This window comes from Cydia splendana, chromosome 6 (genome assembly GCF_910591565.1).
Source record: "Cydia splendana chromosome 6, ilCydSple1.2, whole genome shotgun sequence".
Lineage (NCBI taxonomy): Eukaryota > Metazoa > Arthropoda > Insecta > Lepidoptera > Tortricidae > Cydia > Cydia splendana.
The window spans coordinates 21,405,190-21,432,865 of NC_085965.1; the positions used below are offsets into that span (position 1 = coordinate 21,405,190).

Genomic DNA, 27,676 nt, shown 5'->3' on the forward strand with positions numbered 1-27,676 from the left:
TAGTAATAGGGTCCCGTTTTACCCTTTGGGTACGGAACCCTAAAAACATAATGTCTAGTGTCTACAATTTTAAGGATATACCATAGCGCGCATAATATAGCGCGCAGCAATATTCCAGCGCGACTTTACTGCTGAAAATTTCTTACGGTTATGTCTACTTTTTTTACTTTCATTTACATTTATGTGTGTGATTCCATTCATCCACCATCTCTTTTATTTGCCTCATCTTAAAATAGGCACTTTTATTTTTTACACGATTGCCGTAGGTGGGTTATATTTTTCAAGTCTATTTATATCTCACCACTACATTGTTTCAATAATTTGCACCAGAAATAAATCGTACATTTATTGTACAATAACATATGTTAAAATCTTCCCCATAAGCTGGTAAAAGCACACAGTACGTACATTAATAAATAAAATAAGCATATTATATTAAATATATTTGTGATGTTATTTCCAGGAATTCCCGGTTATTCAAAAGCAAGTTAATTTGTATCCAGTAGCTACAATAGTACGAAACCACATTAACTCAAATAATTAAAGGAATTACCAAATTAATCAAAAGTTTACACAAAATTATTGTACTCACACAAAATTACACCCTGTTTGTTATATTGCACTTCAAGATAAGTACTTAACAACCGATATATTCCATAAGAACGTTTAAAACTTAAAAATAATAACAAAAAACATATCGCAAATAATAAATAACTCATTATAATACAGTAAAATTCCAAAAATAACATTAAAAGAATCAATAATATCAAGTCATAGCATACCGTGGCCCCAGCGCTCAGTCGTCTGGGCTGCGTAGCGGTGACCGGTCGTCATGCGCTACGCTGTAGCTCGCGTAGCCGTGTTCGTAGCCGCTACGATAAATTGAAAATGTTACGTGTGAACTAAATACAAGTGTGTATTTGTATTTAAAAATGCAGTGGAACATTTGTGTGTTATTGTGCTTGGTGGCGGTGGTCGTAGCGAATCCGGCCAAAATGGGTCAGTATAGTTTCAGTTTGCATGCTCGATCATGTGATAGTTGAACAAAGGAGCCTGAAGCAAGCTTCAAAGACATTATTTGTCTCCGATATTGCGAACACGTGTTGTTCAATCGCATTCAAATTAGAACGTATAGGAATGGTTGTTTATGAATAAGGAATCAAGGATGCGGATGTTATATTAGAAGGGAAAATATTTTGTGAGAGCTAATTCAAACGAGGAACGGTATCGTTAATAAGACTGTGTATTTATTATATGTATTATGAATATTCGGTGTTTCAATAATATATTTACGACTACAAGGAGTTTAAATATGAATTATAAAATTTCATATGTGATGGAAGTTAATTATAACGAAATAGATTAATAAAGTGAATATAGCTTTATAATTTGAAATTGATTTGTTTATTTTTTTTTACCAAGAACGGTTTATGGATTATTGCATTGTAGAATGTGAATAATTTTATCTGACTGCTATTTTAGTCATGAATTATAGGTTTTACCAAATTTATCAAAGTTTTGGTAATTATTCATTGGATAAGAGGTTAATAATAAGACAACAAATAAAACTTTGTTGAAAAGTAGGTTTAAAACGTATTTTGAAAAGAAATTGCATAATAATCCTATATAAATGTTGAATTGCATAATGAAAATAAGAATTCAGAACTGTCGGAAATAAGGGGCCAACATCGACATTTACAACTGTCACATTTCGCATCCACGTCAAAATCAACAGTTGATTTTATTGCATGGTAATTTTATCAAGTGTTGATTCGATCCACTGTGGATAATATCATTTTGATACAACCAAAACTCAACTCTGAACTCGGGTTGGTTCGGTTTGGTTTGGTTGTCACTTAACTGTGGATTGCTAATGTCAAATTTTGACATGTGTGCGTATTCGAAAAATGATTTTTCCCACATCAACGGGAGATCCACACGATACGTCAAACGTCGCTTGTCGAATAGGGGTCCATGTCTAATTTTAGGTAATAAAAATTTTAGGTAATAAAAATTTTAGGTAATAAAAATTTACGTTAATCAACAACTTTAAGGTATTTTCACTGCATTACTTAGATTTTTCGGGAGATCCTTTACGAAATTATCTACCTCAATATGCAGTGATCGTAATAATGATACATTAGAAATGTACCTACAATTCAATCGGCAATTTTTGCAGTAAGTTATCATACTGTACTACTTACTAGTTTTCGTAAACGATTTTTTTCTACGGAAAAATTTAAATAAAGTAAACCTAAACATAAATATACAACTTAACATTTTTTGATGAAACTAAAAAAATATAATAAATTCATTGGAATTTTTTAAATATATTTTCCATCCTGTGTATGGAATGAGACTTACCTAATTTATATTTTACAGCCAGACTTCGGACATTTATGATTTTAGTATTTATCTTAGGCATGTTTATTTCGGTGGTCCACATAACTACTGAGCTGATTGTGATGGGTGACGAGTCTACATTATAAGACTGGTTTCAAAAAAGGAGAAAATGTTATTCGATTCCAATCCGTCGTCAAGTTCTCTTAGGGCCACTTGCACCATCCCACTAACCCGGGGTTAACCGGTTAAACCGTTAACCCAGTGTCAAATTGTACTGGTAACCATGGTAACAACCGGTTAACCCCGGGTTAGTGAATGGTGAAAGTGGCCCTTAAACTTAGAATGGTCAGTCATTACAAGCTGAATACTCGTATATGTATAATTATTATGAATATCACTTCAAAGCAATTCATCCAATTACTACGTCCTCGAACTGTCCAAGTTTAACAATAGCGTAACGAATGGGCATAGACATTATACAATACAAGTCACACAAAGGACTTTTGTGTGACTATCGGACGTTCTTTGTAGTCTTAACTGCTTCAAAGTTAAAGCTTGATTAGAGGTTAGTGTAGGTCAGAAACTAAGTGTTCGACAGACGTGTGCGTTTACTTTTACAGTAACGTCAAATGATCTTACGTTGCAACAAAATTTGCTCCATACAATGAATATTACCTTTAAGTTTTTTAAATAAATTCAGATGAATTCGTTTACCTGAGAAAATACGTAATAATTTGAATTATTACGTATAACAAGTAACATAAGCGATTAAAATAAATATAAGTAAAACATGAATAACAATTTTTTTTTATTTATTTATCATAAAGTACACAACAATTTTGATATAAATTATAATCCTCGCCAAACTGCGGTTGCTGTTTGTTGGCGAGATCGCGCTCATTTTTACATTATTAAGACGAAACAGGAGCTGAGTTTTAAATATTTTAGGTAAATATACCCGTCTCGCTAACGGAAGCGGCACCTAAAAGTAGTGCGATAAGGACAAGGCGAAAAATCCTGCGTAAAAATCTCAAAAATCGAGGTTTCGTACTCCTCTGTTTCCTCCTCCAAAACTTAACAAATCGTAACCAAATTTGGAAATCTAAATGATTATGAAATTATCTGTGTCGGACCGTTTTGCTTTTTTGGCTAATTGATATCAGTTTTGAATGCCACGCCTCTCATTGCGGCATAGTCAATTAGGCCATTTTGGCCATTTTTGAAGGGCTCTAGCGCCTTAAAAAACAAAAATATCATAAAAAGCAAAACGGTCCGACACAGATATTGACAATATTAATCTGTGTTGAAAAAATCATTGCTCTAGCTTCAAAAACCACGGAGGAAAATGAGGAGTACGTTTGTATGGGGAAATGACCACTCCCGTTGGCTCTTAAACATACATAATATATTATATTATGCACTAAATACGTTACTAAACTTACTTAGCCAAATACATACTATCCGAAAAGCGAACATGCATGGCGATGGCCTTATTATACGTTGTCGTGACATGTTGTGACATGTTGTGTGTAATGATTGTGACTTAATTATGACGTCAATTTTAAAAATGCTGAGTAACATTTTGAATTTTTTGAAAAGCTTATAACAAGCAAGAGATCTGAGTTATTTTGTATCACAGATACAAACTTTCGGGTTTTCAAGCCTGGTCATTTATAAGGCGTGCGTGGGGACACCACCAACACGTAGAGCCTGGAGAAGCTTTGATGTCATGTAGAATGCCTGCTGGAATTATTCACGGGTATGTACGAGTAAGTAAATAGATACCCGTAAACCGGTTTCAGCAGGCACTGGAGGCTATTGTAGAAAAAATGGTAAGACTCGTAGTCTATGATTGAAATTTGTGTTGAAAATAAGATTGGGCTATTTCTAAGAGCATACTTGGGTCGACCGAATGGACGCTGTCACAAAATAAATAATAGTACTAGGTACAGAAGACTCACTCTCTAACAAAACGCGTCTGTTACGATCAGCACAGATATGGCCGCTAGGTGGCGACAGCGCCACGCGCGGCTTATGGCTTTCCCCAAAATTGGGGCGGAACGGATGTACTTTTAGCTACCTGTAGCAAAGCGACGAAATCGCGGAGTGAGCCACGCCTGACGCCGTCCTGTAGGTCGTCCTAGTACCGGTGGGCGGATAGAGTGGAGGCAGATCTCCGGGAGCTCGGCGTGAAAGCTGGCGTGAATCCGCGCAGGACCGGGTAAAGTGGCGTGCTCTTGTGTTGGAGGCCAAGACTCGTTTTGGGTCATCGCGCCAAACTAGGAAGTAAGTAAGCTAGTATTTCTAGGAGGTCCGGACACCTGCCAAACATTACTGATATCACTGATATTAATAAACAACCAGATTTGAGCGATTGTATTCAAAATAAGTAAAGGAATTGACATAATATTGTATTTAAACAGGCTGTTGGTAATGGTTTTTGCATTGGAATTGGTTTGAAATTTTACTACCCTCTGGGGGCCTCTTCCTCAACCCTTAACGCTTTGGTTTTTATGTCCCGTTTTATATTTCCACACACCTTTTTATCGTTACGTATAAGCTTTTTACTGCTTTTGTTTAGCTTCATTTTTAGGGTTCCGTACCCAAACTACGGGACCCTATTACTAAGACTCCGCTGTCCGTCCGTCCGTCCGTCTGTCCGTCCGTCCGTCTGTCACCAGGCTGTATCTCACGAACCGTGATAGCTAGACAGTTGAAATTTTCACAGATGATGTATTTCTGTTGCCGCTATAACAACAAATACTAAAACAGAATAAAATAAAGATTTAAGTGGGGCTCCCATACAACAAACGTGATTTTTGACCGAAGTTAAGCAACGTCGGGCGGGGTCAGTACTTGGATGGGTGACCGTTTTTTTTTTGCCGTTTTTTGCATTATGGTACGGAACCCTACGTGCGCGAGTCCGACTCGCACTTGCCCGGTTTTTCTAGTTATTTAGGTCAAAATTCTCATTTCGCAGTCATAATTTTTCCGTGCAGATTGCAATTTGTATCGGTATGTAGCTGAACAAGTAATAAATTTAAAAGATAAGTTCAGTGCGGAGAAGACCGGCATAATATGTCCAATGTATTGCAGAGAATACCATCATTCTTTAATTATACAAGGTAGCCAAGTTTTGGCACAAATGCTAGTTTATATATTACTTTTTGTACCTGCTTAACACAATACAAATCAGCTTCGTGCAACCCAGCCTTTAACCAGCCTTCAACCTTCAGCCTTCAACCAGCCTTCAGCCTTCGACTATATGACACGCTTAACTAACGTGTCATTCTATAGAACTTGCTAACTATGTAGGTAAACAAACCGCCATACTGAAATCATTCAGTGACAGTTTCAATATGGCGATTTGTTTACATTATTTACAAGTTCTATAGAATGACACTAATGTTGCTGTACGTGAAAACAGTATGCAGAAAAGTTCCAAATTCAAAGTTGAACTCAATTATGAAGATCACAAGCAACGAAATTTCAGCGACTGTTAAATTCATTCCTCGTAATTATCTAAAATGCAAACCTATATACGCACGTATAATTGCGTCTTCTCAATTATGCAGAACCGGCTCAGGAATGTTATTACACCAATTTACATAAGAACACTGCGACGTATGTCAAACATTAGGAGTGATGTTCATAAGGGCTTAGGCATCACCTCCTTCAAACCAATCGGGTTAGTACTGCCTTTTAACGAAATTATTGTTCACTTAAACTATTTAGTAACAATGTTCTACGAACTAGTAATAACTAAAGAAGTCTGACTGGAGCTCAAAATTGACCCCACGGGAATTGTGCTGCGAGACTCAACTGTACGGCGCCATAGAGAAATATAGTATGAATAGAGTGCTCACTCCATACATCAGCAGTACTGATAATTCCACTACTCGATACTGGATGTCGACTACGAAAATAATAGTTGTTTTGGTACCAAACTGATGTATGGAGTGAGCACTCTATGTATTTTGTTCTCTATGATGGCGCCTATGTTGATAACGTCGAATTTCAGAGAGAGGTTTGACATAATATAATTTAATTTTAGCCTATCAAAGCTTTTTTTTAAAGCGGGGAATGGTGTATTGTTTAATATTCAAAGCTGCGGGTAAAATACATTTATGTCTAACTTTCAGTGTCGTGTCAGATAAGTGTCAGTCATGTGGACCCTTTTTGTAAGTCAAAAATGTACTAAGAGCTTCGTCTATATATGCAAAAGATGCTTGTTATAAAGTTTGAGTTTGCGCGTAGAGCAAAAATTTTGGGTACAATCTATTTTAGCTATGGCATGTTTTTTCCTTCTAAAGTAAGGTAAATATGTAACGAGAAAAGAAAGATTTAATTGAAAGCTACTTTCAAGGGTAAGTATTAATTACCCTTAAAAAATAAATTAATTAAAAATTAAAAAACACGACTGCGAAAAAGCGAACTGAAATTACAAAAATAATTTTTAGTTGTGTTAGTTACTCAACTTAATGAATGTAAAAAATTATTAGAATATGAGTGTTTAGTGAAGGTTATAAACAACAAACGCAAAAGTTTTATGCTCATTTAGGATCGTGACTGTACCTGTGTATTTTATTTCAATTGCAGTCGGGGACCTTGATGTATTGACATTTTCCCATTTAAAAGGTCATTTCAGTTCGCTTTTTCGCAGTCGTGTTTTTTAATTTTTAATTAATTTATTTTATTTTATACTTTTTAGAATTTTTACATTCATTAAGTTGAGTAACTAACACAACTAAAAAATATTTTTATCTTTTCAGTTCGCTTTTTCGCAGTCGTGTTTTTTAATTTTTTATTTATTTAATTAATTTTGGGGTCATGATTTCGTTAATAATCATTTGAAGTCACTTTATATTACTTTTGCGAGGGCGTCCTCAGTACAGAAAGGCACGCAGAGCGCCGCATATATCGGGCTACGCCCGACTACTTTGGAACGCGTACAGTGCGCCACGAACGTCGGGCTACGCCCGACGCTTTGAGCAAGAGGGCACTGAAGGCGTCTTGGTAAGGGTACAGCGTGTCACGTATGTGGGCCTACGCCCGACACTTAGTATGAGAGAGTCAAAGGCGCCTGGCTTTGGACCGAGTGCAGCGCGCCACGTACGTCGGGCTACATCCGACTCTTTTACCATTAGGGCGCCTAAGGCGCCCGGCTTTAGAACGCGTACAACGCGCCTCGTACACGCCCGACGCTTTGAGTATGAGGGCGCCGAAGGCGCCCGGCTTTGGTAAGCGTACAGCGTGTCACGTACGTCGGGCTACGCCCGACACTTTTAGTATGAGAATGTTGAGGGGACTGGCTTTGGACCGCGTGCAGCGCGCCACGTACGTCGGGCTACGCCCGACGCTTTGAGTATGAGGCCGGCTTTGGTAATCATACAGCGTGTCACGCTACGCCCGATACTTTTAATATGAGAGAGTCGAAGGCGCCTGGCTTTGGACCGCTTGCAGCGCGCCACGTACATCGGGCTACGCCAGAACCTTTAAGTGTGAGGGCGCCTCCCGGCTTTGGTATGCGTACAGCGTGTCACGTACGTCGGACTACGCCCGACGCTTTGAGGAAGAGGGCACTGAAGGCGTCTTGGTAAGGGTACAGCGTGTCACGTATGTGGGCCTACGCCCGACACTTAGTATGAGAGAGTCGAAGGCGCCTGGCTTTGGACCGAGTGCAGCGCGCCACGTACGTCGGGCTACATCCGACTCTTTTACCATTAGGGCGCCGAAGGCGCCCGGCTTTAGAACGCGTATAACGCGCCTCGTACACGCCCGACGCTTTGAGTAAGTGAGAAAGTAGAAGTCGCCTGGCTTTGGACCGCGCGCAGCGCGCCACGTACATCGGGCTACGCCCGACTCTTTTAGTATGAGGGCGCCGAAGGCGCCCGGCTTTGGAACGCGTACAGCGCGCCACGTACGTCGGGCTACGCCCGACGCTTTGAGTATGAGGCCGGCTTTGGTAATCATACAGCGTGTCACGCTACACCCAATACTTTTAATATGAGAGATTTGAAGGTGCCTGGCTTTGGACTGCGTGCAGCGCGCCACGTACATCGGGCTACGCCAAAACCTTTAAGTGTGAGGGGGCTGAAGGTGCCCGGCTTTGGTATGCGTACAGCGTGTCACGTACGTCGGACTACGCCCGACACTTTTAGTATGAGAAAGTAGAAGTCGCCTGGCCTTGGACCGCGCGCAGTGCGCCACGTATGTACGTCGGGCTACGCCCGACTCTTTTAGTATGAGGGCGCCGAAGGCGCCCGGCTTTGGAACGCGTACAACGCGCCACGTATGTCGGACTACGGCCGATGCTTTGAGTATGAGGGCGCCAAAGGCGCCCGGCTTTGGTAAGCGTATAGCGTGTCACGTACGTCGGGCTACGCCTGACCCTTTTAGTGTGGGGGCGTCTTTGGCGCCTGGCTTTGGACCGAGTGCATATACTTGGACAAGTTGCAGGAAGCGCACATCTTTCTTACGCTCTGAGCCGTAGGCCCTACGTGGAGCTCACCCTTCGGCCTTAAAAAAAATGTCATCATCATCATAAATGTTAAAATTAAATCAAACCATACGGTTATAATGATACTTTCACGATTTGTTCTGCCAAAGTCGGTGCAGAGTTAGCTTAGACGGACTCTGTATCGTATCGATTAATAAATAGAAGTTATATTTTAAACTTTTCGATTCCATAAGCGCAATTACGAACATGTTTTAAAAACTATGAGTAGTATGTACCTACCTAATATAATATAATTCTATTTTTTTATGATCAGCGATCAAACCCTTTCCTTTTATTTTAATAAGTATCCCATTCAATAATAATATTTGGTTTTATGAGATTAGCTTCTCTTAACATATTTTGTCAATTCTTACTTTCTCAAAATGAAACTTAAACCCACATGTTGCATATATAGTATCAATCGGCTTTCAAAGCCCTTCATTTTGATACCCTACTCGATAGGTTTGCACGATATTTTATTCTAAAGGTTGCGTAATATGGCGTATTAAGTCCGCCATATTGTTTTTATAATGACGTCACATAGCCTATGTTACCCGGGATGACGTAAGGATTCTAATGATGTATCATACGTCTAAATCGGTTAAGGCATTCAGAAGTTAAGGTGGAATAAAGAAACTCACATACATACAAACATGAACGCTGAAAACAATACACTCTTTTTGTTTGGGCAGTTGTGTAAAAATACACCACATGTGCGTGACGTCATTCAATGTCATAATTTCGGCTCCCCAAATAATTAGCTCTACAAATACAAAAGCGTTTATTTCAATACTTTTTACAGTAATGTTGTTCTTATGTATTAATTTCTAATTATTAAATATGTTGAAACAGGTCACTTAGCACATGTGATACAGGTCTAGTTACACTAGGCGTGAGCATCGCAGCAAAACGTATTACGAATTACCTCAAAGGTAAATGTTCGTATAAGGGGGAAGGAAGTTGAGGTTACAAAAAACAAGAAGGTTGTAACCGCTGGTAGGGGTAAAAGAGGGGGGAAGGGGGTGCATATTCGTGCCATACTTGATTGCTGGGGTGTTTTAACGATGTACACGACAGCAATTTTGAAGACTTTATAAGCATCTTTGATCTGTCGCTACTTTACTTGGTTCGTGTATAATGTTATAATGTACCTTTACAGTATATATGGAGCTACTTTACGGCACTAGTGCGATAATTAGCACATTACGTAACTATGTCGAAAACTTAGAGGGCCCTATGTACCTACTGTAAAACGTTGTAAGATACATGTGCGAATAGGTAATTCGCAACTCGTGTTGATTTAAAACACTCCCTTCGGTCGTGTTTTAATTTGTTATTGAACATATTTTGACACAATTTGTTGTTTATTAACCACAGCTATGCTTGATTTTTTTCGAATTTTGTCTGTTGTCAGTCTGTCTATTTGTCTGTTACCTCTTCAGCCTCCTATAATACTTATTTATTTATTTAAACTTTATTGCACAAAACTTATCGTACAAAAGGCGGACTTAATGCCAAAAAGAACCTACTTATTTATTACTTAATATTTATTATACAAAGCAGATTTACTTATTTTCTTACTTAGGGGTCGTCCAGAAATCATGTGATCATATGTGGCCTATTTTTGACCCCCCCCCCTCTTCCTTGGTGATATTTGGTGATTTTAACGCACCCCCCCTGCCACAAGATCACGTGATAAGTATGATGTTTTTTATTGGGTAAATACGCATATAAACTAGAGCTGATTATTAAATTTGATGTAATTAAATTTGTGAGTAATATTGTTGTTTTTGTCTTTCCCGCTTTGAAAAAAAAATTACACGTGATATCATCTCTGAAGTCCCCTTCCCCATCGTGATCGTTCGTGATATTTTTCTTACCCCCACCCCCCCTCTAAACGATCACATGATTTCTGGACGACCCCTTACTTACTTTTTTTTACTTATGTAAAGTAATATCTGGAATTTCCACGAACCATTCAATAAAATTACAATTATAAACGTTCACGACTACGATTTCCCAATAAAAACCCGGAAAACTTAATTTTAGTCCCATTGGAACTCCAGGAACTCGGATGGAATTTCGGTAATTCCAAAGCCCGTGTACTGAGACTATTTCGAGACACATTAGTGTAATTGTGTGCTGAGCAAATACGTTGAGCCGGCATCGTTATGGCACGAGACATGCATACCTACAGTGAGCTGGGTAGGCGGTAGCTTCGAGGGGATTACTTAGGTTAAAAATTTTACTACTTCCATTGTCATATTAGTTGCCACGCGGACCCCAGGCTTCTAAGATGAGCCGTGGCAAAAAACCGCGATAACGCGAGGAAGATGATGATTGTCGTGCATTATTTTGTTCTAATTATTCATAAGCGTGTCAAATGATATAGTCCTCCACATCGATTTCGATGACGGCGACCTCAGCAATCAACGGTTTTTCCTCTTATGAGCTTTTATGTGGCTGGCCAGGCCAAACTTGTTCTTAAAAACTCTGTCACATTCACGGCAGTAGAGTTGACCGGCTGTGTTGTACGTATACACGTAGGAGGGCTTAGGTCTTTCCTTGCGTAATTGGCGTTTTACGTCTAGTGTCGCGAGGCGATTTTCCTCAAACGACTTGATGGATTCGAAGGTGGTAGACCGCCAAGATGACCGTTTCACAGCGAGCTCCTCCCAAATCAAACAAGCTGATGACCTGATGAATGATGATAATCGTTTGCCTGTCTGTAAATATTATCACTACACCTTATAAAACAAAGTCCCCCGCCCAGTCTGTCTGTTTGTGTGTTTGTATGTCTGTTAATTACTGAACGGATTTTCATGCGGTTTTTACCTATCAGTAGAGTGATTCTTGAGGAAGCCGGGGCGGGTCGCTAGTTTTGAATAGGATAAACCAAAATTCCTCGCATTCAGTGGAAGGAAATAATACATTTTATACGAAAACGCCAATAATATCTGTGACAGTCCCATAAAGTCAGAATGGCTACGATTAGCGTTTAATGGCGTCACGCAGCGAACATTCCGCCGAATTTATGACACCATGGCTAAGGTTGCTTTACAAACTAGGCAATTTGGGCCATATGAAGACGAATGGCAGAAATTAAGTACCTATCATTGGTAGTGCTGGTAAATATGTAAGTTTCGTTTTATTAGGGGATTTGTATTCAGTCATTTCATTACAACGAGTCATTTCAACGAGTTTATTTATATAACAATAATGCATTGTGTTACCGACGTCACCATCCCCCATGATGAGAATCTCGTGAAGGCCGAGAAGGACAAGTCCAGCAAGTACCTAGACTTAGCTCACGAGATTACCGCCATGTGGGATGTTGAATCGACGATCATTGTTCCTATAGTCGTGTCAGCGAACGGTCTCATAGCGAAGAGTTTCGACCAACACCTAGAGACTCTCGCTGGGTGGTTGGATCAAGGGTCAGATGCAGAAGGCGGTAATTTTGGACACGGCGCGTATAGTACGTCAGTTCCTCACTCTGCGGCCCTGACCACCGGCAGCTTGGGCCAAGCCCCGCTGCCGGCGGCAACCTAGGTTAGGTTTTTTATAATGTGTTTATATGGATTTTTTATTGTTTTGTAAGTGTTTTTATATTTTACTTTTATATTCATATTATAAATCACCTAGCCTAAGAATTCAAATAAATAAAGGAAATAATAATGCATTGTGTTAAAAAAACTTATTAAGAACTAATAACTTATTAAGAACATATAACTTAATTGAAATAAATAACGATGGAACATGTCAGTAAATAAATACATTTTCGGACATAAAAACATTCATTATCAAGAGCAAATAAAAAACAGTACCTAATGACTGCATCAATAATTTGCTCTGATACTTAGATTTATTTGTAAAACTCGACAATGTCAAAGCGCTTGTTGCTAGGCCTATTTGAATAAATAATATATTGACTTGACTAATATCAAAGAAAATAAATAGTATAGAGGGGTCCTGTCATAGTAAATTTTGTAGTCACAGTAAATTTACTGCCATCTATCGACACACGGCTAAAACACAAAATGAAAACGTATAAAGTTATCAAAAAAATGTATATATATGGATAAATGATTTTATTATTTTTATATCATTTTGACCCATGTTCATTCACTGATATCTATGTGTTAAAATTGTTAAATATGAAACGGTGTAGTCACGCCATCTAGCCGAGCATAGGCCAAAGGTGTGTGCGCCATCTATCCGAGAATGACATTTTCTTGATTTCCGTGGCACGTTTTTTCCTTAGACTTTATTCATCTTATACGAAGTTACATTATGTCTTTCCTAATATTAAGTGCTATAATACATACTATCCAAGTTCTACTAATTAGAAGTTTCTACACAGCGTTCACGCGTCTAAGACAAAAGCTGCAATATTGCAACGTTACTGTACAACCAGGAGCACAAGTATCCAAGCTGCCTTTCAAGATGTTCCAAAAACGACTTAATCCCCACGAGAATAAGAGCGTGTGTTCTGGACAAAGCTTAGTTGTTGCTGACTGTACAGTAATTAATCACGGCGAGCAATTATTGCTCTAAGCTGGCTCGGTAAATCAGCTATAGTTATAAATGGTTGGCACGAGGGAGGGACGAGCGAAGCTTCTCCGATATTTGAGAAATGGTGGCTATTTATTTTCGTAGGGTTAGGGCCTTTTAAATTTATAGATGGGTGATTTATAGAGATACCTACCGTTTTCTTATTAAAAAATATATTTGACCTAGTACCTAATATAACCCATATGGTGCAAATAGCGATATTTCAAGCTATAGGTAGGGTTTTATGTTAATATCACGTTGAAGACAAAATATTTGATAGTAAGCGGTAGGTAGATAGATAGCAGATAGTAATAGCAGAAGGTGTCGCAGAAAGCAAACCGGGACTGGAACCTCAGGTGGCATGAGCTTTCTCTGCCAAAAATGTGGGAGGTCGTGCCGCTCACGCATCGGCCTCCACAGTCACCAAACCCGTTGTCAAAACAGCAATGCATAAATCGTCTGCAATAGACGGAAAGGCCGGTGATGATGAGCCTATGGCCACTTGGGTGTCCAAACGTATCATATACGCAAAACTCGCTTTAATGTCTTTCATTATATAGCAGTCACATAATCTATCAGCTATTTACGATAATTATATTTTAAAACGTCGTCTCCACTGGTTTCTCTTCTCCATGCCAAGACAACACTGCTAATGTGTTTGGTTTAGCCGATATCTTACAACTATGCAGTTCTCTACTAGGAAACTTGGTGATTTATCCGTTAACTTCACTAATGACTTTAATTCAAACAAACTGTTCTTATACATTTCCTATGTAATGGCCCAAACACACTTTAACAAATGTTTTATTAAGTATATTTAAGTATATTCACATAAAATATAGCAGGTTATTAAAAACAGTCTGTATACTTCTTATTTACACGTAGTGTACCTTAACCCTCTACTAACTAATCTACTTTAATAAATAATCAACCAGAATTGATTATAAATTAAGAAAAATAGATTAATTTGGCCATGTGATCGTCTAGTGAAATTAATACGTTGTGAACCTTAGTACCCATCGTCTTTTATGTGCAGACTGATTAGATTTGGATTTAAAATATTACCCCTAAAATACCCTATGTAATTGTAAATATTGCTCCTGTAATTTATATATTATAACACTATCGTATGAAAAATAAAATCATATGAAGAATAAATAATAAATTATATTTTTTAGAATTTATCTCCTACCGAGCCCTACCGTGACCAGTTACCATGAACAGTAGTATAAGCCCTTGTTGTTTGTAATTATATTTTCCTTTTATATCCATTCGCTAACCTAGCTAGCTAAAGGAAAATATTTATATGTAAATGATGCAAATATTAATACGTACAAACATACTTTATCTACTGTCACGCCTCGGATGAAGACGGGTCTCTAAACTAAATAATACCTATTTTATTTTGTTTTGTTTTTAATAGATATTCCTAAACACTATGTAATATTTACTTTTATCTGCGTTTCGGAACCTATTTTCAGACAAGAAGAAACGCCAAGAAACTCATCTGAATATTCTTACTATAAATGTATGGAATACTGAAGCAATCGTCTATTAAACATGATTTAATACCCTTAGTTACCCCGATATAGAAAAGCTCAAATTGTCACTAGTGAACTGCTTCGCCTGTCACTAGCTCCCTATAACAAAATTATTTAGTATGTCCTCAAATAACTTTGTTCCCCTATCTCACCCAATATAATAATGTATTACCTTTAAATCATATCTAATGTACGAACCTCAGTAACCCATCCATATGCTACTGAAACTAGACTTTAATTTTATTCTGTATTTTAAAACAGTTAACACTCTAATGATTTTAATACTGTGTGTAACCAAAATATATGTGAGAGAATAAATAATAATAAAGAAAGAAATAATAAATAACCCTAACACCCAAATAATGACTCTACCCTAACTCTACCCCAATGTCCTTATTATAATGTGTAAATCTAGAGGCGAACCTCTATATTTACAGGGAGGAGTGTGTGTGAGAGGGACCCTAATTTAAGCTGTAAACGTTCGGCCGACAAAACCGAGGTATTGCAAACCCTAGTGTCTGTGTGATTGCCTCCCTCCGCAGTGTAGGCCGTAGCCAAGGGTACTGACGAATAAGGCGCCCTATTCCAAATATAAAATGTGAATATATAAATATATATAACAAGACCACGCTTCTTCAATTACCAACAGATTTCAGTGAGTAAAGATTACTCTTAATTATCCACACGCGAGATCCTCACATCCCTCTGTCAGACCTTGAAGAGAACGTAAGAGGTATAATCGTCACCTGTGTAGGTAAAAAGGTTGACGCCAGGCCCCTCTCGCGACCTGGACCTAACACTCTACTGGATTCCCGGAAAAGCCTGCTTATCACCGCTAGGTTAGGCGTTTCCGGTTGATTGACCATGCAATCAGACACTAATCTGGCTCTAAAACACAAAAAACACCAAAACACACGTAAGTATTTACACTGAACTAACAATTGAACAGTCTGACAAAAAGCAGCATAGTAGCTACGTAAAGTCAAACATCCAATCGTCGAAATAACACCTTTGTTTTAACGTCTACGGGCGAGCCAAAGATCGTGACAATCCGACGGACAAAAATAGAATAATCCGTTCCCAGCTTGGCGTGGGGGTATTTATAACCATAAAAGACATTAACGAAACGCGTTTGACGCATTTGACGCGTTAGACGCACTTCGATATAAGATCTTTGTTATTTATTTCCTTTAAACTCGAGTACCAAACTTGAGTAGTTTTGGCAAAGAGATATGATTCCCATAAGACAAGCAAAGTCAAAAGAAACCCCGTGCCCCGGAAACCAAGACAAAGTTACTCTCTAACAGATGGCGCCACTCCCTTGATATTTAACAATTCTAACGCACATCAATGTCAAAAAACACGGATCCAAGCACATGGCGATCCAAAACCATTTATGTCTATATGTAAATATATATGTTTTATTGATATTTTTATACATTTTCATCTTTAGTTTCAATACTGCGTCAACAGATGGCAGCATAACCTTCGCGACTACAAAATTCACCGACAGTAATTCTCTATACACATTCCATTCTCTTTGGTTTCAGCGAATCACTTTTTCTGATTAATGGCCCACTACGAAACTTGACTCTGTTAAGTTTTTTGTTTGTTGTTTCGGATTTCTCGTGAGAATGTTTTGTTTTTATTTAAAATTAATTTACTGAATGCATACATTATAGTTACTTACATGTATTTATTTTAATTAACATTTGTATATAATAATTGAGGTTTTAAAGTTTATGAAAATATTATCGATTGATCAGCTGTGTCAATCATTATTTATGTTAACTAGATCAGCTAGTGCGTCTAGTTACAGTAGTTTAAAAAATGTTACTAAAATAAAAACTACAATCAGAAAAGAATTCCATACTTAATTAATAGCTTGCCTGAAGCCAAAAGATGTGAAAATAATAAGCTTAAATTAAAATCTATGTATGTTAAAAAAAACACTACCATCATATATTGTAGCAATTAATTACCTACTATAAGTTATTAAGTTAGAGTCTTAGAGACTGACGACCCCACAATCAAACTCATTGTTGAGTTTTGCGGGGCTATGACTATTTTTTAAGAATAATTCTGTATTTTATTAAATAAAATAAATAAATTTAACTAAAACAAAACGTAATATTACATATCTTGAAATATTTTCTTTATGCTTTGACACAGAAACGCAAACGTTTGTTAAAATTATCAGCAATATACCACAGTAATAAAAATAATCAACATATTTTTGGGCCACTCTGTACTTCAACAAATACCTGTCGTAGGTATACATAATTTAGGTATATAAATTGTATTCTGTCGTTGATATTCATTATATCATCAATCATCATTAATATTGGTCTCAGACAGGCTTTTACTCCAACAACAGATACGTAGGTAGCACAGGGGTTTCAAGACGATTGCTATATATTTTGTGGTATATATTTGGTGATGTTAACGACGTTCTGATTTTTGCTTTGAAATGACGTTTCATATAATTTTGATGGTCGATATATAAAGACCGGCCAAGTGCGAGTCAGACTCGCGCACAAAGGGTTTTCGTTTTGGTTACAAAAAAAATCACGTTTGTTGTATGGGAGCCCCACTGTAATATTTATTTTATTCTGTTTTTAGTATTTGTTGTTATAGCGGCAACAGAAATACATTCGTCGGTATACTTCTAAAACATGATAACTACCTGAAACATAGTTTCGAGAAAACGCGAGTTGAAAGTTTGATCCTCAAATAAGGGAATTTAGAAACGCGTTTTGACAAATTTACTTTGTCACTTAAAATTTTTGGATATTAATATTGTCTATAAATTGATAAAAGTGATATTTTTAAACCAAAAAATAAAAAATATTGGCCGACAAAAACATGGCATGTGTTAGTTAACATGTTTTACCTGAATAAAAAATGGATTGATTTTTGTGTATTTGTTTATAATCATATAAAAAATAATTACATATAATTAAAAAAAATTACAGTGATAAAAAATACTAGTTCACAGGGCATTATAAGCAAATTCTAAAAACTAACGTAGAAATAAAAAGTAATAAATTACATGCAACATGTTATTATTTACAGGTAAACAGTTATAACTGATTCTAATATATATTTTTTTATTTTTCCCTCCTTTATTGAAGAAACATATGACAATACACTCCTTATTAACTAAATTACTTCAAAAAATTATGAAACTGATTTTGTTAGCGTTTACCGAGCATATTTAAATCTGTTTTAAGTGAATGTAATATTATCTAGTTGTATAATAGATCGCGTATTGAAAGAAATGACTACAGGTAAATAGTAATGAATAATGTTATAATATTTTACCAGTTGCTACAACTGGGTTCTTAATTATAGGAACATTCAGGCAAAACATGTTAACGTTACTTTATATATTTTACGTGACCAGTTTTATGAGATATGTTGTTTTAAATACCCTTATTATTTTTTACGTGTAGGTGCACTATATTTAATTTTATGTCTGTTAGTACTTTTTTACACTCTATAACTTTGTAAATAATAAACATAAATAAAAAAATGTCACTTATATATTTAAAACAAGAAAAGGTGAACAAAACTGTATAAACAACTCATTTTTGACCATTTTGTCAGTTATCATGTTTTGGAAGTATACCGACGACATCATCTGTGAAAATTTCAACTGCCTAGCTATCACGGTTCATGAGATATAGCCTGGTGATAGACAGACAGACGGATATTCGGACAGACAGACAGACAGACGGACAGCGAAGTCTCGTTTCCCGTTTTCCCCGTCGGGTCCCGATTTTACCCTTAGGGTACGGAACCCTAAAAATCATGGTCGGTGCAAAATTAGATTAAATGGACTGGAGTGTAGAAACACTTTTACGAAATATGTTAGATTCATATTTCGTAAAAGTGCTCTTCTATGTTTTAACGAAAACTCACGTACCTTGAATCACAAGAAATTTGTTGATTTGATTTGAATTGTTGATTACACTAGATACCTTTATTTGTCTCTTTTCTTTCAATCTTATTTTGGATATTGAAAAGGTATAGGTACTAGTCACCCTTAATGATGAGTCACGCTAGACCGGGCCGTGCCCGGACCGAGGTGTCCGACACGTCATTTTCTATGACGGCTGATCGGTGATCACGTGGTGCTTTCCATAGAAAACGAAGCGACGGAAGCTCCGGCCTGGCCCCGGCCCGGTCTAGCGTGAGTCGTCCTTTATTTATTTAACTCCGTAGTTTCGTCATCGCATCGCGAACAGTGCCAACAATATTAAAGTATGCCAACTTCTACGATCGATCACAACTTTTAAATTAGGCTTTCTTGCTCTTCTTTCGAAACTTCTATGTGACTTGTACGAAATACATATTTTATTAAAGTTTAGTTTTCTTGACGTCTGCTATAACATGATACATGCCACACGTTGTGTGACGCGAATATCTGACCACGCCTCTATTAAGGCCTTAGAGTGCGTGTTAAGATATTTGTGAACACCTTGGCCATTCTGATATATCTGATGGCAGTCTGTACATTTGTATACAAATATTACTTTTACAATGTTTTCGAACTATGTTTTGTCAATAACGAATTCCTGTTGTTGTCTTTTCCTGTATATTTTCAAAGCTATAGGTACTCCGTACTCGTATATTGTTATGTGACGTGACGCGTCAAATTATGGGCTTCGCTCCAATTCCGCCGCGGTAATGTAATTTGAGTCACGCATCGGTGCGCTTTTTCATCCTAGTGGCAAATAAACGCATTGACGCACCGCTAAATAGATAAACCGGTCACTGAGCGTGACAGTTTCATAGGTCGAGCTTTGCTGAAGTTCGTTGCAGTTTTCTATGCCTAAATACGGGGTTTTTTTAACCCGTAGCGAAATTTTGCAAGGTGAATTTATAGGTTAATGATGACTCACGATCGGGCCGGGGCCGGGCCGGAGCTTCCGAAGCTTCGTTTTCTATGGAAAGCACCACTTGATCACCGATCAGCCGTCATAGAAAAACATGTCGGACGCCTCGGGCCGTGCACGGCCCGGTCTAGCGTGAGTCATCCTTTATACTGACCGATTAATTTTAACTATGGGACCAAACCCAAATTCGCTAAAGATTTGAACCAGCAGTAAATTTTTATAGTACATTATGATACAAGTGTGGCTACGTTGATCTTTGCACTCGAAGCGATATTTTGCGTGCGAGCTAGACGTATTACTAGGAAGTGTGGAAGTCAAGGGAATCTAAAGCTAATTTTTACGCTGCACAGGCGAGATACATTTTTCATCAGAAGCGCTGGTGGCCTAGCGGTAAGAGCGTGCGACTTGCAATCCGGAGGTCGCGGGTTCAAACCCCGGCTCGTACCAATGAGTTTTTCGGAACTTATGTACGAAATATCATTTGAATTTACCAGTCGCTTTTCGGTGAAGGAAAACATCGTGAGGAAACCGGACTAATCCCAATAAGGCCTAGTTTCCCCTTTGGGTTGGAAGGTCAGATGGCAGTCGCTTTCGTAAAAACTAGTGCCTACGTCAAATCATGGGATTAGTTGTCAAGCGGACCCCAGGCTCTCATGAGCCGTGGCGAAATGCCGGGATAACGCGAGGAAGAAGAAGAAGACAGGCGAGATACATTTTTCCATTACTTTAGACGCAAATAAGAAAAAACGTAATATACAGGATGTCCCTTAAACCAACGCCAAGACTTAAAGGGCTCTCATTTTGTTCAAAGTGCCGATATCTCAAAAACTATGTGAACATTAAGGGTAAATTTGCTTAATCTTGTAGCCCATCAGCTGTTCTATAAGCCCTTTAAGTCTTGGCGTTGATTTTAGGGACACTCGATATAATGTATCCAAGTCGTAAACTATTATTGTATTGCCCACCGGAGTTTAGTGACCTTTTTCTAAAATGTGTTAGACCTGGTTATACCTAACTGAAGTCTACGTACGACATTTTCCTAAATAAACACGTAGAGCGAAAGTACACTAGACATTTTTGGATAAATAAGCGCCTCAACAGAAAAGTGTATGTAGCCGGAAAGTGGACGGGACGGGAAATTTGCTTGCCGGCGCGGGAATTAAACGGGAAATTGTATATTTATCTCACTGGCCTAGAAGAAGTGTGATGTTTGTCTTGATATAGTCTGTATCTTTAGGTATTTAAATAAAAGTAAACAAACAATTTGTAAATTTTCGGGTAGTAATATTTATTAGTTAACCAACCAAATACAAAACCGCCTGGATCAGTCACTGAACGACTTGACTTTAACCTACATTATTTGATCATGTAATGTTTTCATCTACCCTCAACTGGCTTAAGGAGACATTTGAGGGTAGATTTTGCTTACTTTTATGTAAATACCTAAGGATGCAGAGTGTAGAGCTTTAATCAAGTAACGAAAAAGCTGAAATTATTAAATGTTTTCATATTTAATTAATTACACAAACGGATACCGCGATAAACTATCATTATTTTAATCTTAAATCCCGACGATTCAGCTGAGTTGTGTAGTTTAATGCTGTTTGTGTAGTTAAATATGTGTAGGTACAAAACGCGAGAGTTTAAAGTGTTATAATAAATATTTTTTCTTAGATTTAGAACTAGCTAATATTTTAGTAACATTACCTACTTAATCGAGTGTAGGTAAGCTTATGGTAACATTCCATTTCTAACCGCAGCTGCACTACCGGTACTGAACGCGTCGCTGTCATTGTCAATTTCCATAGTAAAATTGACAGTATTGCAGCTGCAGTTAGAAATCAAATAACAAGATATAGTACTTGTTGTTTATGGTTTCGAGCGGGTGATGGGAGTAGAAGTCAAACACCTTATGTGTGTTAGCATAAGAACGTATATTCTCTAAATGCCTGCCTATATATACACGTTAGGTTGCGCTGACACAAGCAATACGCGTTTATGTCGCAGTAAACCAAAGTGTTACTGCTAAACACTAAAAGTGGACAATCGCCATATTACAGAAATGGAATTATTGTACAAACAGCAACACTCTTAACTGTACATCGGTGGACCTTATGCGTTTTGTAATAAAGTTTATGCACAGTTAACAGTGTGAGCGATGGTACCTATTGGTCTTGAAATGCACTATACGGTCATAATAATTTTTCGCATTTAACATTTTGAATGTCAGTTTTTTTTGGTAAATGTTTGTTTGGTATGATCCTACAGATCAATCGTGACGCGAAAGTTCAGTAACGATAAGGAAACGCGTAGGCGGGCGTGACCGGACTTATATTTTTACGAACTCAGAAGAAAAGTGGCATATAAACTACGCTAATCTGACGATTTTACTATCTTTTGGTTGTTTACAATAGACGACAGATATTACATCTTTGTGACCACTAACAACTTTTTTATTAAATTAATTTCTTTTTGTCTTTTGGCTTTATGTTACGCTTACTCGTAAATGTAATTAAGGTGAAATAGATGAAATAACTTTGTAAGAATAAATATCCGTTTATATTCGGAAGGAAAATAGGCCAAAAACATGTGTAAATGACACTTGGATTAGCGGCCCGAACAATGCTTCTAAGATATCGTTACGTGACGTCGTGCCGTTTTTGGTTGAAGGAATGTCACTTTTGACACTGACAGATCGGTATCGTACCGCAGTGATCTCTTAGAAGCATTGTTCGAATTGGGCCGTAGAAGTCAGATATATTATGGTTTTTTCACATCACCTATTCGGAAAAGGGCTTTTTCTTCCGCGCTAGGAGGGATCAAAGTGGCACTTTTCCTCCCTGCTAGGGGGGATCAAAGTGGCACTTTTCTGTTCTAGGACACTGTTTTTGTTATTTTTTGCATTCTTTTTTTAGCTTGAATAATATTATGAAACATAATATTGATCCCTTTTGATCCCTTGTAACACAAACTACTATTGTTACTTTCAGCGTATCTCGCTTGCATTTATTCATTATTAGTGTGTAACGGTTTGGTTTAATTTACTTAGGTACATATGATATGAAACCGGCATACCAACAATCCCACCGTCAATTTCCTCAATAAATTGAGTTGCTGGCTTTGCTGCAAGTTAAGCGGAGAAAGATTGCATATTTTAGACATCTAAATAGAAATGAAAAGTATATTCTGCTGAAAGTTGTAATAGAAGGAAAAATAGAGGAAAAACGGGGAAGGGAAAGGAGGATGAACTGGCTCGACAACACCAAAAAATGGACAAACATCAAAGACGCGCCCACGCTAACAAGACTGGCTAAGAATAGAGAAGACTTTGCAAAGGTGGCCGCCGACGCCCGCCAGGGCATGGCAGCAGAAGAAGAAGACTTTGCTGCAACGTCAGAGTCTGTGCGTAAAGAGATGTGTCGTGGAATGCAAGAGAACACATACATTCTACGACTCTTCTCTTTCCACACTATATCTATAGTTATTTGTACAACAAGAGATCAAAGTTTGATATTTCTTCGAGTGCTTATTTTGAGTCCCGTGCAAGCGAAAGATTCTATAATAATTTAGAATCTTGAGCGTAGTAAGGGATTCAAAAGCGCACGAGATGTAAATAAGTTTGATCTCGTGTAGAACACAAAATTTTTCACCCTAAGCAGTGAGAACATACCTAGAGGGACAGAGATAATAGAACCCAAGTATATCGAACTTGTATTAGACCCCGCATGTTGAAATGACATTTGACTATAAAGGTCACTTGAATGTCATTTTGTCTCACTCAGTGAGCAAAATCGCATTTTGCTCACTGAGTGAAACACGCTCAGTGAGCAAAATGCGATTTTGCTCACTGAGTGAGACAAAATGATTCAGTGAGCAAAATCGCATTTTGCTCACTGTTTTTAAGAAGCAAAGTACCCTTGTTCGAGCTGCTGAGGTGAAAAATATTTTATTGTACAGTCAAAGAATTTAATTTCTTACCAATTTCGTACCTTGTCATAGTGACAATCTATATGAAACTCGCTAGAGCCCTCATACTATTATCACTGTGACGAAGTACAATATGGGTACGAAATTAAATTATTTCGTTAACTTTAACCTGTCGATGCCACTTTTTTGAGCAACACTCATTAATTTGTCTATGCTTTTACTTAAAAACCGGATAACATTATCAGTACTACCCTCTTTAAAATCTACTTACGTACTGTTTGTCGCGAAACTCCCGAAGTTTTCGGTTCATTTCTAATTGATACAATTAGACCTGAGATACCTTATCAATTAGCGTAACGAAGTGTCCTAATTCAGGACTTGGCGCGGCGCCAGCGGGAACTCGCCGAATTATAAGTCGACCTACTTCGTTGCCATGGATATCTCTAACTAGATATTACATTACCATATTCTGCCCATAACTTCGTCTACGTGAAATGATGATGATTATATTATTATTATTATGAGCCCATATTGTCCCACTGCTGGGCAAAGGCCTTATTTCTCCACGTATCCCTACACCCACAAATTGTAAGGCGTCAGGGTAGACCTCGTCGGAGATCGCGGGACGAGCTAAAAGCGGCCATAATATAGATAAAATTCAGTTACCTACTGGGATAAACGTTATATTAAAAAATGATGTATCTACAACAAATCGGTATTATTTGCCGATTCGATTTTAAGATAACTATGAGTCGATACCTACTCCTTATTTCGCGTAGGAAGTGAGAGTCATAATATGCTCCATCTAATGATAGCTAGTGATCAGTGTTCTTTACATGGGTTATCGATTTTTCTGGCGTAGATTACATTGCTTCGGTGTGGTTATAGCTACAAATAAATAAGTAAATATAGGGTGGGGTACTGTATGCTCTGACAGGGCAGTAAGGGAAGGGTATACCCTGTTATCATTAATTGTAGCACTAGCCCCGTTGACACTAACACAAAAAAAACAACGGGTTGCACTCCGGGCGTGCCGACAGAATGAAAACTCAATGACTAGTCCAAAATATCTGCAGCACTATGTATAATCTGGTATAATTGAATAAATCCTCCTTTCTATTGAAAAACTTTAGTTCCGAAATTGCTGGCCAGTGAGCTTAAATTTGTAGCGTTAATTGTTTAAAATTCGAATAGAAATTGTAAAGTTACCTTGCAGACCTCGCATCTAAATATCGCACCAAATGGTCATACTATTTTGAGTTTTATTCACCAGTACTAGAGTTCACTTTTATTAGCGATTTCATCAAGATGTAGCTTTATGAATTATATTGGAGTGATATAAAGTTAGAATGTAACTGTGGGGTCCTCGTGTTTCAGCCCGTACAAGATTAGAACATTGAGCTTTATTGCTTAGTATAAAAGTCCAATTTTAAATAATTGACCTGATTATGATACGTTATGACTAAAGTTCTTTGGTGAATAACATTGTCCGTCACACATGACGTCAGCGCGTTACGCGTTACGCGTTACGCTGTCTCGAGTTTATCATTTTTTCCCCACCTCAAAAAGTGCTCAGCGCCGCTAAAGAAGTTTTCACTTCAAAAATACCTATCTTCTTTAGGACCACCCGACACTAGCGTCTCCCGAGCGTCGGCATTGCTGTTCGATGCAACGTTGGCTGCTCAGCCGGCCTAGCCAAGGTTACAATCGCTATCGCTTCGACAACGAAAAGCATTATGTCTCTCTATCACTCTTCCTTATTAGTGTGACAGTGACAGTTGCGTTTCGATCGCTACAGAGCGTAAGCGATTGGCATCTTGGCTACGCGGCCAGCGACGCCATTTTCCATAGCGATGACTAGACGCCGGCACTCAAAAGACGCTAGTCTGGGTTGGACCTTAAATGCATTTTTACATTTATGGCAGTAAAGTCCTTGTTTTAGTTGGCCTCTCTCTATGTCCTGCTTTCCTCTGTAAAACAGTTTTTGTGGTAGCGAATGAAATTGCTTCGGCGTTATTGGAGCATCAACAGATTGTAACACAGCGAAGGGAGTCGGATAGAGTTAATTAGATTTCACAGAAAGGAGTCTGGTGCAATGCTTCGAACTGACGAATCGAACGTAGTCAGCTATATTGTATTAAAACAATAATAGTGATAATTATTAGTTAAGAGCGTGTAACTCGCTCAATATACTACGCGAATTAATTTGCAAAAGAAATAAAATTCGTGCAATAAAATATTATGTCATGAGATACGTACCTATAAATATAACTTTATGAATGATATTATAAGGTTTATTTAACCAGTAAGTAAGTAGTCATAAATTCCATTACAATCATTTAACCTAAAAGTTTTTTGAAACATTTTCTTAACTTTTTACATAACTGCCTATGAAAAGAAATTGATGGCGTTATACAATATTCAATTTTATGATTCGATTCTTAATTATTCTCCGAAAACGCAAGTAAAATCCTCTAGGTATGTATAAAAACACATAAAAAGGAAAGTCAAGAGCCTCGGTTATAAATCGAAGCTTTTGTGTACAGAAAATTCGGTCAAAATTTTGAAGCGATTTTCGCCATTTTAGCTGAACTCCACCAGGAAAATACTATTTTCAATTTCTATGTTTCGTACAACTAAGTAAGAAGAAAAATAAAAGCTTAAAGTATACCGGGGCTAAATTGAGGTGTAGAGATATTTTTCCTAAAATTTCGAAGCAATTTTCACAACTATAGCAATTTCTAATCAAAATTCAACCAACAAAAACTACGAAAACTCGGAAACGCTTGAGGCAACGACCAATTTTAATAAAAACAAATGAAAATGGCAGCGTTATACCCATCCTTTGCAGTCAGTAACAAATTGTCATAACTAATTCCGTGTTTGTATTGCGCTGGCGCGAATCCAAGTGACCCGACCCAGTTCAAATGGTAGAAAATGCGAAAGCAACAGGGATGAGGCTTTGGGAAACTAGAATATAGGAAACCTCTGATTGTTTAGAATTCTGGTGTTGCGGTAGGATTTTTGTAATGGTGCTGAAGATCAAGTTATTTTATCACTCATTGTGAAATATAATACGCACAAAACAATATAAGTAACGTAAGATTAGGTAACATTAGTCCACAACTTACAACTATAGTCCAAATTCAAGTTCCAGTAAAATATGTAGGTACATATAAGTATTATTCAAATGATGTTGAATATATAATACAGAAGGAAGTACAAATCATGGCTCGTTAAGAATCAACGTTAAAAACTGGACCATTAGTAGTACTTAAGGACTATTAGTTACCTGATTTTACAATACTAGCATTAAATCATACCTAATTACACTATAATTTGTGTCTACAAATTAAAGTGTAATTATGATTTAATGATAGTTAAAGTTATGTGCCAAAGAGAGTTTTCGAAAATTCAAAGTGCCCATGACATGTTCAGGGTATTTTTTCTGCACGTTTATTTCCAAACCTTAGGTAGAGTTAGTTTAGATTTCTATGACACTTCAAATAGAATCTATTTAACATTAACATCAGTTAATGCTTAATGCAACAGTCTTCAACAGTTAAGAATATTGAGTAGGCCCAGTGGCACCAACCACATTTAACAGACTGATTAACATCAAACAGCATTGAATTATGAAATTTCCCATACAAATAAATTTAGCGAACGCTTTAACGGTGACAGACGGTTTGGTGCAACCGACCCTTAATCTGTTATCTGAACCACATAATAAATAATAGTATTTAATAGGTACAGAAGGTTCACTCTCTAACAAAACGCGTCTATTACGGAAGATATGAGCGCATCGCGAGCAGGTGTCCGTTCCGTAGCGGTGCGCGGCAATTACTACTGCTAGACACCCACATTGGTGTGGGCATGTATATAGGTACTTGTAGCGACGAAATCGCGAA

The 27,676-nt window shown here is 37.6% G+C and overlaps 1 protein-coding gene across 1 annotated transcript in view; it reads left to right on the plus strand.

Moving 5' to 3' along the window:
- Positions 1-740: 740 nt before the first annotated feature.
- Positions 741-27,676, plus strand: part of LOC134791650 (uncharacterized) — a 133,763-nt gene continuing 106,827 nt past the window's right edge. Inside the window, exon 1 of the mRNA XM_063762721.1 lies at positions 741-999. Coding sequence (XP_063618791.1) covers positions 933-999 — 67 coding nt within the window. The 5' untranslated portion in view covers positions 741-932. The remainder of the gene's footprint in view (positions 1,000-27,676) is intronic.